The 15,519-nt window shown below is 39.9% G+C and overlaps 1 protein-coding gene across 1 annotated transcript in view; it reads left to right on the forward strand.

Moving 5' to 3' along the window:
• The window catches only part of LOC5574061 (ATP-dependent DNA helicase Q4), a 31,278-nt gene that overhangs the window by 4,990 nt on the left and 10,769 nt on the right, over window positions 1–15,519 (forward strand). The window contains exons 3-4 of the mRNA XM_021841903.1: window positions 7,430–8,922; window positions 8,987–9,197. Of these exons, the coding sequence (XP_021697595.1) occupies window positions 7,430–8,922; window positions 8,987–9,197 (1,704 nt within the window). The remainder of the gene's footprint in view (window positions 1–7,429; window positions 8,923–8,986; window positions 9,198–15,519) is intronic.

The following is a 15,519-nucleotide window of genomic DNA, read 5'->3' on the forward strand; positions in this document are numbered from 1 at the left end:
TTCACTGGAAAAATTCCTACGCATATTATTGGAAAACTTTGGAATCTGCTGGAATTTCCGAAAAAATATCTGAAGTATTTTCAAAAGGTATTCTAAGAGAAATTCCCTGAATAACCGAACGACAAATCTGAAGGTGGGGGGGGTGGTTATTTCTTGAGTTCTTAAAAATATCCTAAATCTTGGATGAAATTCTAGCGAAATCGATTGAAAAATCACTGGATAAACAAGGTTTTCTTGAAAAATTAGTGAAAAATCTTTGGAGAAATTACTGTAGTAATTGATGGTTTAGACTCTGAAGTACCAGAAGTTTAGGTTATTCTTAAAAAAAAAAATACAAGTTGAATTCTTAGAGGTATCTCGAACTAATTTTATGGAGTAATTCCTCAGGACAGTCGTTATAGAATCTTTAGACAAATATCTGAATAAGGGAGTCGAAGCCAGTTCTGGGCCCTTAGCGTATTATGGATCCCTAGAGAAAAACGAAAAACCCACACTGAAAACACTTTTTTAGCAAAAAAAAAAAAAAAACACCGAGAGAATCTAATTTGTATTCCTAAGTGACAGTTCTAGGAAAAAAATTAGGAAATGACCTTAAATAGCAAAAACGACTTAAAATGGCTCAAAAATGCTAAAATTAGCTAAAAATGGCTCAAAATGCTTAAAATTGCTTAAAATGCTTGAAATTGGCTCAAAAAGGCAGATGACGGCTTGAAATTACTAAATACGGCCTCAAATGGCTCTGATTGCTCCAACTGGTTAAAAAATGGCACAAATCGACTTAAAATGGCAAAAAAACGTCCTAAAATGGCAAAAACGACTTAAAAAGGCTTAAAACTGATAAAAATGGCTAGAACGACTTAAAATGGCTTAATTGCTAATAACGGCTTAAAAAGCCCTAAACTAGATCAAAATGGCTTATAATGGCAAAAACAGATTCAAACGGCTTAAAATTGTTTAAAAGCAAAGACAAAATAAAGAACACCATGTTCCTTGCAGTTGCGCAAAGTTTTATGGCACATAAGGTAATAGAGCAAAATATAGAATGCCGTGAAAAGTGTACTGCCATATGGCAAATTTGAGTACTTTTTGCAGCATCAAGGGAATAAATGCAGTACTAGAAGTGATATCCATTCTTAACCCGACTACTATATCTCTAAAACTGCTAAAAATAGCTTACAATTTATAAAAACGGTTTAACATAGCTAAAAACGACTTAAATAAACCGTCTTATAATTGCTTCAAATGGTTTAAACAGTTCTATATGGAAAAGGGCCTAAAACGGCTTAAAATAACTTAAAAAAAATAAAAAACAGCTAAAAATTGCTTAAAATAGCTAAGACGGCTTTAAACAGTTTAAAATTAACAACTACCGAAAAGCTAAACATTACATATAATTTGCAATTGGATTAGATGGACAAATTGATGTGAAGATTTGCGAAAAAGTTACACGTCTTCTCAGTGAGAATCGAACTCACGACTCCCCGATCTCTAGTTGGGGCGCGTTAACCACTACGCCATGAGAGGACTCATGAACGCAGAAGTTAACCTGAATTCGATTTCAGCTCAACAATCACGTGGTCCTTTTTCGCAAAGTGGCGTAGTGGTTAACGCGCCCCAACTAGAGATCGGGGAGTCGTGAGTTCGATTCTCACTGAGAAGACGTGTAACTTTTTCGCAAATCTTCACATCAATTTGTCCATCTAATCCAATTGCAAATTATATGTAATGTTTAGCTTTTCGGTAGTTGTTAAACTTCCACTCGGCTGGTTAGCCGTAAACCACGTTTCATAATTAAAAACGAGTTTAAAATTATTAAAAAGATATAAAATGGCTTAAAATAAATAAAAAAAACGGCTTACAACGGCTTTAAATTGTTTAAAAGGGCTAAAAACAGCGTAAAATGGCTTGGTTTCAAAATGACTTAAAACGACTTAAAATGGAAAAAAGAGGAACCAAAAAAGCTTGAAATGGCGGCTAGAAACGTCTAAGAATAGCTAAAAATCCTTAAAACGGCTTAAATGGCATTAAAAGGTATAAAATAATGACTTAAAACGGCCTAAAATTTAGCAACGGCTTGAAATGGCAGATAACGGTTTGAAATGATTAAAAACTTAAAAATTGCTAATGGCTTTAAATGGATAATAACGGCTTAAAACGGTCTAAAAGTGATCAAAATGGCTTATAATGGCAAAAAACTGCTTCAAACGGCTTAAAACTGCTATAAATAGCTTACAATAAGTTTGTTTAGGGGTATCCTGTTTTTTACATATTCTGAATCTACGTTAAAAACTGAGCCAGAATCCAAAGTTTCATAATTTTCCGTGCCCTGGAACTATTTTTTAAATACGTTTCAATTTAGTATGGAAATCGCGTTTGAGTCACCCGTCGGCAAAAGCCAAAGCAGGACGGTTGGATTTTGCAGCGCGGAGGAAATTTTGGTTTTCGTTTTTGCATAGCCGAACTTGTTTTTTCGTTTTCGTTTCGTCTTGCCGGGTAGCGCTTTGTGAAGCCCAATCAGGACGGTTCGGTTTTGCATCGCTGGAGAAGTTTTGGTTTTCGTTTTCGCGCGTTTTGCTGGGCAGTGCTTCGTAAAGCACAAGCAACCCGGCTCGTTATTAATTTGGATCTTGCTGGTGACGAAATTCAAGTGATTTGGAGCTACGTTGCCAACGATGGATTATCAATTGGTGAGCCCATTTCATGCTTCTATTTTCAATGAGTGAAATATGTTTGCACACATCTTTATCGCGAAAACGGTTTGAATACAGTCGACTTTCCACAACTCGATGTTCTATAACTCGATATATTCTATAACTCGATGGATTTTGCGGTCCCTTCAAATTCCCATACATCATGGTCTCCATAAGTCGATGTTTGTATAACTCGATGTCTCCACTAGTCGATGCCACGTGGGAGGAAAATATCGATCTAAAAACCCTTTTTTATACAAGGAGACATGGATCATTTCTGGTTTGGCAGTGAATAAAGGACTTGCAAATTGTAATAAATGTTTAAAACATAAAAAAAGTAAAAATAAGGGATTTTTCGAATATTCTGAAAAAAATGTCTGAATATATTTTTTCAAAATGCTATCAACAAAATGATATTGTCTACTTGCAGAAGTGATCATAAAAGTATAAGGAATATATAAATTTGAGCCTTTGATTTTAAAATTTTTGTTATCGGTATGTTCTATAACTCGATAATTCTTTAAGTCGATGGTCCCTTGAATATCGAATTATGGAGAGTCGACTGTATTGCATTTATATATTATTTAACAAAAAAAACAATGCTTGGCTTGACACTCCGAGTGTTGGTGTATTTTTCATATTTCACATAATACCTTTACTTCTGTTAGGTAAGACTGATAAGACTATTTGAATCATGCTGAGATAATCATTTAATTGCTTTCAGAGCAACACTGCCTTTTTGCTGTAGAACATAGTAGCCTGGATTACTTTGATCTAATCTTCCCGCTAAGAGCACCACTGTTGCCTGCCTGGTGAAGCATACTGAATGCAAACCCACTGTATGACGATGAATAACAATTTATCCTGACCAGGGATTGAATCCTGAGAAAATTGAGAGAATCTCTCACGTATCGCTCTCTGTAACTATCATAACATGCTGCACATTATGAGAGACTGTTTATCGTATACTGCTACAAGTTTGATCAGATTGGGGGGATAGTAGTGCATGATAAAACCCCTCTAAACATGCTCCAAGCCTGGGGGACACTGTTGTTATTGGATGTTCGTGGATTGTTTATCGTGCCAGTAAAGAAAAACACCTATCCCCAACGGTAAACAAGCGAGAAAAATGGATTTTATCATCGCTCTCTCGTTGGGGCTCTCGCTCGCTGCTTCCATCTATCAGACTTGTTACACCTTGCGATACAATGACGATCGTGGACCGCAACAGATGGGATGTTTTTCTTTGCTTGCTTTGATCGTGCTTCATTCTCAAATGAGAGCGAATTCTGCAACGCCTGATCCTGACTTTCAATCGAAATGTGGCCTTCGGCAAAGCAGTAGCTGAAAGGATTTCACATGAGAGGAGATTGTTCACTTTTCCACAAAATATCATGGCGATGAGATTGGGGGTTGAACACAAAAGGTTGTCGTTTTCTATAGTAATCTTCATATAAACTTCAAATGGCGTGTGCACAGTCAAATTTCTTTCGAATCAATTCAAACTTTGGGAGGATGCCATTTACCATAGTAAAAATCGTTTAATCATAGTGAAAACAGAATTTCAAAATTTGCATCACTCTAATGTCACACTAACATGCCTTCCCTTTCTCGATGACCGTAAGGACGTGGTCAGTGCTATTATTGACTTTATAATGTTTTGAATTCTCGAAATTATACACTGAAGATAGTAAGCTACTCCGTCTGTTGGTTCCTTGTGCAATTTCGATTATTCTTATTATTCACGGAGTAGCAACTACGAATTGTACGGTCATCAATACTCATGCTCATGCTCTCTAAAGAACCCAATGGATAAAAAAAGCTTAAAATAGCTAAACACGACTTAAATAAACAGGCTTATAATTGATTTAAAATGGCTAGAAATGAATTGAAATGGTTTAACATAGCTTAAAATGGCTAAAAACGATTTGGAACGGCTTAAAATGGCCAAAACTGTTTAAAATTTGCTTACAATCCCAAGGAGGAAAGAATAACTCGGAATAACTTATGCATACCATATTTTGGTATCATACCTAAATTAGGTATTGTTCAGTTGTCAATACCTCATTTTGGTATTACAGTCGACTCTCCACATCTCGATGTTCTACATCTCGATATCTCTCCCTATTTCGATGATTTCAAAAGTCCCTTCAGTCTGCATCAGTGCTGGGAATGGTAATAGTAGTAGGCTTGAATTTCGCGAAAATCACGTGGCTTTCCTAGTACAGTAGTTCAAAAACGTGAATCTCATCAAGTAGCCTATGTTGGGTGCATGAATTTTCTAAATCGTGAGTGTAATTGAAGGTTCTAAATGCGAGAAATGCAGCGGGAAATACAGTTAACTCTCCCTTACTCGATATTCCGTATCTCGATATCGAGTTAGAGAACCATAGTAAAAGTTGGTTTTCATGGCTAACTCGATGGTCCCGTAGATCGCAGTTGCACTGGTTTTGTGTTCTGTTACTCGATACCTCCCTAACTCGATGGTCCCTTCAATATCGAGTAAGGGAGAGTTAACTGTAGAACATTTTTCTACAGTAGTTTTGGGTTGCCCTTAGCAACGGGTTTTTTTGCAATTTTCAAGGCTCTTTGCTTACAGTAGCGATAGGCGTGAGTTTCACTGGCTTTGCTGACTGCGATTGGCTTTGTTTGGCTACTGTAGAATGAATTTCAGATTTTTTCCCAACTCTGGTCTGCATACATTTTCTCTCTCCATATCTCGATATCCTCCTTATCTCGATATCTCCATATCTCGATGTGTATCTGTTGATTGTTTGTTCCCAATTTTCTCTCCGTATGTCGATATGACCAGTATCATAGGTTACTAGACCAAAGTTTTGGGATTCAAAACAAATTAGGAGCGCAAAATGGCATCTGTTTGTTTATTACTTTCTTGGCAACGGAGTGTTTTTCAATCTAGTATTCATCAAAAATTTGTTCTTTGTCTCGATCTCTCCCTATCTCGATGGTCCCTTTGGTATCGAGATGTGGAGAGGCGACTGTATAATGGTATTTGAAAAAATGTTTAAAACAATTAAAAATACATCATTTTAGTATTCGATAGGTATTGAGGACTGCTGGAGGTATTGAACTATTATTGCAAAAAATCACTTTTATATGAAAACCCATCACGTATTACTTAGGTATTACAATACCTGATCTGCCCATAACAGCATAACTGTCCCATATGGATTTTCGAACCAACACCTTTTTTTATCCCAACATTCTTGTTTCAATACATACTTTACTATACATGCAAAAATTTAAAAACTTTATTTGAAAATGTTGTGGAAAAATATGATGTTGTTGCAGTTCCATATTGAAAAATAAAGGCATAACAGTATCTATATAAACTTCGCAACTGCAAAACGTGAATTGTGGCCAAGTTTATATTTTTTGCTGATCAATAGAAGCAAAATGAGTAATCTGTGCTGTAGTGCTCAATGGAATTGGCATGCAGAAATGTACTGGAAAATTATAAAAATTTGTATGAGAAGCCAAACTTCAAACTTTGAGCGCTATTTTCTCAATGCCAATTTTTTCCATATGGGACAGTTATGCCTTTTTGGGTAGTGATCTAGTTATCAGCTTGGTATTTGTAGAATATGCAGAAGGTATTATTTGAGGTATTTTACCTCTTATGCAGGGCTCATTCATACCTCATTCAGGTTGTAGGTATTGGAAATTATCTGGTATGGAATACCTCAATTTGGTATTCAGTAGTTATTTTCTTCTGCTCGGGATGGCTTGCAATGGCTGTTTAAAAAAGTCTTAAAATGGATAAAAATGGATTCAAAATGTTTAAAAACGTCTAAAAATTGTTTAAAATGGTAAAACGGCCTAAACACACTTAAAATGGCTTGGAAATGGCTAAAAACAGCTTAAAATGAAGAAAAATCTGAAGTTCATAGAAACAAATGTCAACTTTGACATGAGATGCAAAATTATGAAAAATAATGAAGTCGTTCTGATGGACTACGATCCCACGACTCCTCAGTACGCTACACAGGGCGCGTTACCCAACTATGGCTTGAAACTAAAAGCTTGAAATGGCCTAAAAATGCTAGGAATGGCCTAAAACGGCCTAAAATACCTAAAAATGGATTGAAATGGCTTAAAACGCCTAAAACCGGCTGAAAATGGCTTTAAACTGCCAAAAACGGATTAAAATGGCTAAAAACGGCTTAGAATGGCTTCTAGCTAAAAATAACTTACAATGGCAAAAACGGCTTTATACGGCTTAAATTGGCTTAAAAATGCTAAAAATAGCTTAAAATAACGGAAAAACGGCTAAAAACTGCTTGAAATGGCTTAAAATTATGAAAAAACGGATTAAAATGGCTTAAAACTGCTTATTCCGGCTAGTGGCAATAATGAATTACCTATGTAAAAAATAACAGAATAATAACGAAAAGACCTAATAATGATCTTTTAGCGTCAATCGAAAGGGGACGGACCTGTTGTAGTGGTTGGAACATACGTCTCTCATTCCGAGGACATGGGATCGAATCCCATCTCCAAGATAGTCACCTATGACTTAAAAAGTTATAGTGACGATTTCCTTCGGAAGAAAAGTAAAGCGGTTGGTCCCGAGATGAACTAGACCAGGGTTATCTCGTTAATAAAGATAAAAAAAAGTTTTCAACCTCTATTATAAGCGAAAAATATAAGAAGAATGATAACATTATTTGGCGTTAATTTGAAAATTCTCATTTAAAACGTGACTTTTCTCTTTAAAGGTTCCAGTTCGCCGCACCACCCGAGGGCGCAAACCTATCCAATACAACCAACCGAATGAAAGCGAGGAAGAAGGGGGTGATTTCGATCCGGATGATGACGACAAAGATCCCGATTTTAAGGAAACTGCCGGGGACCATTCTTTGCATGACGAGGAGCCGACGCAAGAAGTCACTGAACCAATTGAGGCAGAGGTGTCGCCCCAAGCCAAACCTGCTAGAAAGTCCGTAGCGCGTAAATCCAGGGCTAAACAGCCCTCTTCGACTGGTGAGCGAAAACGGCGTTCTGGCAGCGCCAAAAAGAGTCCATCAGCGCCCAGAATTGGTGGAAATACTGGGAAAGGCAAGAAACGTGTTGCAAGGAAACCGGCCGTCAAGGTTCCTGTGTCGGATGAAGAACCTGACAAGGAAGATGGCTTCAATGATTACGTACTGGAATTCGGCATCGAGAGTTTGAACAACGCTCCTAGGGTAGATATTGGGGAGCTGATTAAAAGCACCCAAGTGGTTGAGAGCTTCATTCAAGGCGTCCCGGTTAAGAAAGCCAAGGTCAAAGCCAAGAAATCGGATGACGAGGAAGTTCTAACTCCAAAGGAAGCCGCCTTGAGGTCTAAAGCTGCGGCAGGAAAACTGAACGAAAACTTCGTTCGGGTGGATCTCCGGAAGAAGGTCTTTGTCCGTGGCAAGAAGACGGTAAACTACAGCAAGTATAAGAAAAGCTTGTGGAAGAAGAAGAAAGCTGCGGCGCTCAGCGGCCCGGATATGGACATGGGCGGTTGCGATGGAGGTGTGCTGACCTGCTTCCAGTGTGGAGGAGTTGGTCACATGGCAAGAAGTTGTAAGGTCAAAGGAGAACAGCTGCTGCCGTTGGATGCGGATGATACGGAAGAATCGCCGTTCCCAACGCTGGAAGAAGCCGAATCTATGGCCAATGCGCAGTCCTTAGCTGTTCATTCTAACAAGATCGAGAAACTTCCAGCTGCTAGCAATCCGCTTTGGAAGCTGGATGAAACTGATACACCTGAAGACAACGAATATGAATATCTTCCAGAAGAACCATCCCCTCCAGCTGAAACGAAACCTAATTATATTGGCCACGTTATCCCAACGGACTTTTTGAAGAAGTCCGGCATTTTGGAGCTTACCGTTATGAACAAGGACAAGGTTGGCTCCCTCTACCAGTTGAACCCGGATGGATCTCTCCCGGAGACACCGAAAGCAGTGTTCGATGCACTCAAGATGTTCGGCCATCAGCAGTTCCGCTCCGGACAGGAGCGTGCCGTTATGAGAGTCCTCTGCGGGATGTCCACCCTTGTTACCCTGAGCACTGGATCGGGCAAATCGCTTTGCTATCAGCTGCCGGCCTACCTCTACCGGAAGCATCGGAAATGTATCACGCTGGTCATTTCACCCCTGGTGTCGTTGATGGAGGACCAGGTGCACGGGGTTCCGGGTTTCCTGAACGCACAATGCCTTCACATGAACCAGTCGCCCAAGTATGATCAACAGAGTTTTCAATGATCTATCCCTTATTCACTATTTAATCTGTTTTTCTTCTAGGGTGCGTGCCAGGACGATGGATGCCATAACAAACGGAGAGTTGGATGTGCTGCTCATTTCGCCGGAAGCGGTCGTGTCCGGTGAGAAGTCGACCGGATTTGGATCGTTGTTACGCCAGTTGCCACCGATTGCGTTCGCTTGTATCGATGAAGCCCATTGCGTTTCCCAGTGGAGCCATAATTTCCGACCGAGTTACCTAATGATTTGTCGGGTGAGTTTATTGGTGGAGTTTATGCATGGTTCAACAGCTATGGTCTTTCGGATGTTTTTGATGCAAATATTTTTCGATCTTAAATAAGAGGCTGTTCGATGATGAAGCTTTTGAAGGAAGTATCTGGAATACTGTGCACGCAGAAAATAACAATTTTAATATTAAACATATTTTATATCATTACAACAGGTTGGTAAATGGCTGGGCATGGCGTACCATTGGTACCTCGCGTACATGAAGGAATAAAAATAGACCCCTCTGTGCGGTCCTAGCCTCCTGCCCAGCAATTCCTCCTATGGCCAGCTCCTCGCGGTAATGGCCGGGGTATGAGTAACCTTAGGGAAGATTGGGTAGCCAATCCCATTGGGACCTTTGGTCGTATGTTGACAGGGAAGGGGGAGTTTGCTGTTCCTTTTGCTTCTGCTGCTTGTGGAGCGTGTGTACTTCATGTTAGGAGCGGCTCACAACAGCGTGTCTTCCCCATGTCAGGGGCGGCTGATCATCGTCCGAGTGCCAGAGAAGGACTCTAAGCTAAACTGTGCATTATGGTCCTCTGAACATTTAGGGGGAATGTTCCTCCGAAAATCTAGCGGGTTGGTGTCAGGCCCTGCAAGCCAGCATTCAAGCAACGAATGCGCAATACGAATCGAGAGAATACGAACCGGGACAATCGGCGAAGACCACAGCGACGTTAAGGTGAAACAGTTTGGAATCAACATCTAAGATTGCACTCAAACTTCAAAGGCACAAATCTCGCGAAGAAAGCATCCAACAACAGTGCACTTTTTATTTTGGCTTTGTGCACTAGCAGAAAGCTTAAAATAAGAAGATCAGAAACATTTGCTTACTATTTCTCCAGTTTTGTGCCTTTGAAAACGTGAGTAGGGGTATAAGTCGGCCATTGTGCCAGCCATCTTTGAACTCCGAGATGTTTCACCTTAAGGGACTAGCGATTGGAAGCTCGGTACATGGAACTGTAAATCTCTCAGGTTTATCTGGAGCACACGCATACTCGCCGATGTGCTGAAGGACCGCGGATTCGGCACCGTAGCGTTGCAGGAAGTGTGTTGGAAGGGATCAATGGTGCGAACGTTTAGAGGTAACCATTCCATCTACCAGAGCTGCGGCAATACACACGAGCTGGGAACAGCTTTTATAGTGATGGCTGATATGCAGAGGCGCGTGATCGGGTGGCCGATCAATGAGAGAATGTGCAAGTTGAGGCTCAAAGGCCGGTTCTTTAAATTTAGCATAATAAACGTGCACAGCCCTCACTCCGGAAGCACTGATGATGACAAAGACGCTTTTTACGCGCAGCTCGAACGCGAGTACGACCGCTGCCAAAACCACGACATCAAAATCAACATAGAAGATTTAAACGCTCAGGAGGAGGAGTTCAGACCGACTATTGGAAAGTTCAGCGCCCACCGGCTGACGAACGAGAATAGCTTACGACTAATTGATTTCGCTGCCTCCAACCTACTTCTAGCACAGCCTTCCATACTGATACACCTGGAGATCACCACATCAGACAGAATCACAAATCAACCACGTTCTGATTGATGGACATCACTTTTCGGACATTATCGACTTCGCAGACACGAATGCCGCTCAGATATGTGGTAAAGTGTGTGTGCGAAATAGAATGAAGTGCACGTAGAGCTCTAGTAGTGACGCGAAATGCTTTTTTAACGCGTAAGATCAATCAGTTAAATCCCTACAAGCTGTGCGATATTCAGAGAATGTTGTAGCCTAATCGTTATCGGTATTGTTGATACAATTGGCAACGTAATTAATCCCTAAAATCAACTTTTGCTGCTGCCAAATTGAGCAGTGACTAGAGGACGCCATTTGTATGAGAAACGCTACAATCAGTGAGATAGCATTACTTACGTGAATCTTGCTCTTCGCTGGACATGGAGATCAATGATCTGGCTGACCTGCTGCACTCTCGGATAAGTGAATATCAACGGTGCACAAGAGGCGATATTGCACACATGGAATCCAGTTTGGGTCTACAAATTAGATCATTTTACTCCGATCTAACTACAGATGTGCACAGGCTTAGAAATGAAAACTCGCGAACCACAGATGTGTTAAAAGCAGCCATCGATGATATTGAGAGAAGCATACGTAATTCTGTGGAGAGGTTGAATCGTCAAAACAACCTCGTACTCACTGGAGTGCCTTACGTGAGAGGGGAGTGCTTGATGAGTTACTACTATGCCTGGTGCGATACTCTCGGCTATACGAGGTGCTGTGTTCCTTTGACCACGATAAAACGGTTGTCTAGAAGAAATGCTCGGTCATCGGTTATAAGGTTGAGTTTCGCATTGAGATCTCAGAGGAACGATTTTTTCTCCCGTTATCTACGAACGTGTACGCTATCTCTGAAGAGCATCGGGTTTCCATCGGATAAACGGATTTATGTGAATGAGGACCTTGGACCAAACGATAGAAAACTGCGAACGAGAGCGCTCAAGCTGAGGAGAAACGGGAACATTCACAGCGTATTCACTCGCAAAGGTGTCGTCTATGTCAGACCCACATCAACTCACTGCGGAATTGCTGTGACGTCATCTGATACGCTGGATCGATATTCGAAAAACAGATCACCCTTTCCTTAAAAGCTACTCACTTATCCCTCCATTCCATTCCCAAGCTTTCCCATGTCTCCTTCCTAAAAGTTCTGAAATATCTAATACCTATCCTTGTACAAGCTCTTTTTCCTTCCAATCCTATCATTGACTCCTATGTATCCGCTCCTGAAAGTTACACATCATCACTAGCCTCGCTGGCTGGGACTGTTTGCTGCAAAGTTGTTGCTGTTGGGTTAGGAAGCTTGGGACTGATTTTGTTGCTGTTGCTGTTACGCTGCTGTTGGGCCCGGAAAGCTTTGCTGCTTGCTGCCGCTGTATTAGCTGTACTACGTATGGGGATAAGTCCGCATTGATCTTTAAACTTTTTGCTTTGTCTATATTTCGCGTCATTAGTAAAGTTATGATGAGAGACATTATGTATGTTAGGGATGGGATAGTGCTCTTATGTTTCTTTCGACAAGCTGCCTTCGAAAATGTAGATAATGGCTAGCAATTCCAACCATAACACCTCTGCGAATTGGTGTTTACCGGGAGTGGTTATGAAGTCAGCTCTAATACCTGGAAAAATTTCCTTATCCTGCATTAACAGTCAGAGCATTTGTGCTAGGAAGCTGACAAAACTAGATGAGTTAAGAGATATTTTATCTGTGTCTGATGTGGATGTTATTAGCATTAGCATTACTTTCCAATATCGTAACTATAATGAAATAAACGCGTATTATTTAAATGAGGTGTTCCACACGATTGATTGGGATAATTTTTATCGTGTTAATGATCCTGATTTGTTGATTGAGTATTTCAATAACAAAATTATTAGTTTACATGATTATTTGGTACCCTTAAAAACAGTTCGTTATAAACGTAAGTTTAATCCTTGGTTCACCGATACGATAGCTAGAGCTATAGTTAACCGTGATTTGGCTTTTAAACAGTGGAAATCAACTAAAAATACTGAACATTACAACTTATACAAGAGATTTAGGAACAGAGCTAACGTAATCATTCGCAATGCCAAAGAAAGCTATTATTCCGAATATTTTAATCCACATTTGTCACCGAAGGACCTATGGAAACGACTCAAGTCTACAGGGGTTAATGAATCTGCAGGGTGTCCAAATATCACTGCAACTTCTAATGAAATCAATGAATCCTTCTCTAAAAATTTCACAGATTCCACTGCTAGCTACACCTCTCATATAGATCCACTTTGGAACTCATTCAATTTTCGAGCAGTTGAAGAATTCGAAGTGATAAATGCGTTTTTCGAGATTAAATCAAATGCTGTCGGTGTAGATAAAATTCCTTTGAAATTTTTGAAAATTATTCTGCCTCACATTATCACTCCAATCTGCCATATTTTTAATTGTATAATTGGTTCTGGTACATTTCCACAGTCATGGAAAATGGCAAAAATAATTCCAGTCCAGAAAAAACCTAGAGAAAACTCGCTTGAAAATTTGCGTCCTATAAGTATTTTGCCTAGTCTATCCAAAGTGTTCGAGAAAATTTTGAAAAAACAAATTTGTTTTTACGTCAACGAAAATAATCTCCTAACCCCTTTTCAGTCTGGATATAGAACTAATCATAGCACGAAGACTGTCATTTTGAAAGTAGTAGATGATATTGGTTTGGTTCTTGATAAAGGTAACGCAACTGTTTTATTGTTGCTTGATTTTTCGAAAGCCTTCGATAGGATATCACATAGTATTTTATGCAAAAAACTGCAGATAAATTTTGGGTTTTCCAATCATTCTGTTTCACTGATTCAATCATATCTCCGAGGACGTGTTCAAACTGTTTTTTACAACGGCGAATATTCTGATTACCTACCCATATCTTCTGGGGTTCCACAAGGGTCAATATTAGGTCCAATTCTTTTTTCGCTTTATATAAATGACCTGCCAAATGTTGTTAAATATTGTAAAATTCAAATATTCGCAGATGATGTACAGTTGTATATTGAATGTGGTCATATAGATGTTGATAATATTGCCATTAAAATTAATGCTGATTTAAAAAATGTGTTTGATTGGGCAAGGAAAAATAATTTAACGCTGAATGTCAATAAAACTCACGCCATGTTCATTTCCAACAGGAATGACACAAATAAACCAACGATATTGATTAATAATAATGTAGTAAATTATGTTCAATCGGCAACCAGCTTAGGGTTTAAAATTCAATCCAATTTAGACTGGGACAGTTTTGTGTTACAACAATGTGGAAAAATCTATGGGAAACTTCGAACGTTACAACTATCAGCTTCACTACTGCCCGTAGCTACGAAACTTAAACTATTCAAAACTCTCGTTTTGCCTTATTTTATGAATTGTGATTTCTTATTAATGCAAATTTCGGCAGATACTTTAAACCGTTTGAGGGTTGCACTGAACGCTTGTGTGAGGTATGTTTTCAAACTATCGCGTTTTTCTCATGTTTCGCACTTACAACATCTACTGTTAGGCTGTTCTTTTGAAAATTTTTGTAGACTACGATGCTGTCAACTAGTGTTTAAGCTAACTAGTACAAAAAAGCCTGATTATTTATATGCCAAACTAAATAGTTTACGAAGCGCAAGATCAAAAAAATTTGCTATAGCAAGGCATTATACTGCCAAATACGGTAATAGCTTTTTCGTTAGAGGTGTTTCTATTTGGAATTCTTTACCAAACGATTTAACGCTAATAAATTCGGGGTCAGTTTTTAGAAAGAAATGTATAGAGCACTTTAGGTAGTTGAAGATAAATTAAAGGCAAGTTAAAGTACAATGAAACACGAAATAGCGCACTTCTTCTATAGAATTTACACTGTAACACTCGAAAAGACGGTTGTCTTAAGTTACTTATTGATAAATAAATGAATGAATGAATGAAAAAGTGTCTCTAATAAAGCATAATAATAATAATAATAATAATTATTATTATCGACTTCAGGACCTGTCGTGGCGCTAACATCGACTCTGACCACTGATGGTTAAACTGCGCAAAAAACTCTCCGTCGTTAACAACGTACGGTACCGACGGCCGCCCTGGTATGACACAGCAGCACCATTACAGGCTGTATTACCGGAAGAGGGTGAAGCCCCTCTTGAGCACTGCTGAATAACAGTGATAGCAGCTATCAACAATGCAGCTGAGAGCAACGTCGGGTACGTGGGACGGAGTCGACGGAACGATTAGTTCGACGAGGAATGTAGGCAGATTCTGGAGGAGAAGAATGCCGTGTGGGCGGTCATGCTGCAGAAAGGTACCCGGCAGAACGCGGAACGTTATAGACGGAAACGGAGTGCGAGGAGAGGGAGCAGCTGTGCCGGTCTCAAGAAACACGTAAGTTCTATCAGATGCTCAACGCATCCCGCAACGGCTTCATGCCTCGAGCCGAGATGTGCAGGGATAATGATGGGAGCATTTCGACGGACGAGCGTGAGGTGGTCGAAAGGTGGAAGCAGCACTTCGACGAACACCAATGAAGGGCGGGACAACGAAGGAAATGCCCTCGTCAGTACTGCAGGCGATGGAAACCAACCAGCCCCCACTTTGAGGGAGTTAGGCAATCCTTAATTCATCAGCTCACTGTACTTGAGCTGCTGTTAAGGATGGTATCGGAGCTGAATTTATAAAGATGGGCCCGGATAGGCTGGCCGTTTGTCTACACTGGCTGATAGACACAATCTGGGAAACAGAACAGCTACCAGAGGAGTAGAAGGTAGGGGTAATATTCCC

This window comes from Aedes aegypti, chromosome 2, assembly GCF_002204515.2.
Source record: "Aedes aegypti strain LVP_AGWG chromosome 2, AaegL5.0 Primary Assembly, whole genome shotgun sequence".
NCBI lineage: Eukaryota > Metazoa > Arthropoda > Insecta > Diptera > Culicidae > Aedes > Aedes aegypti.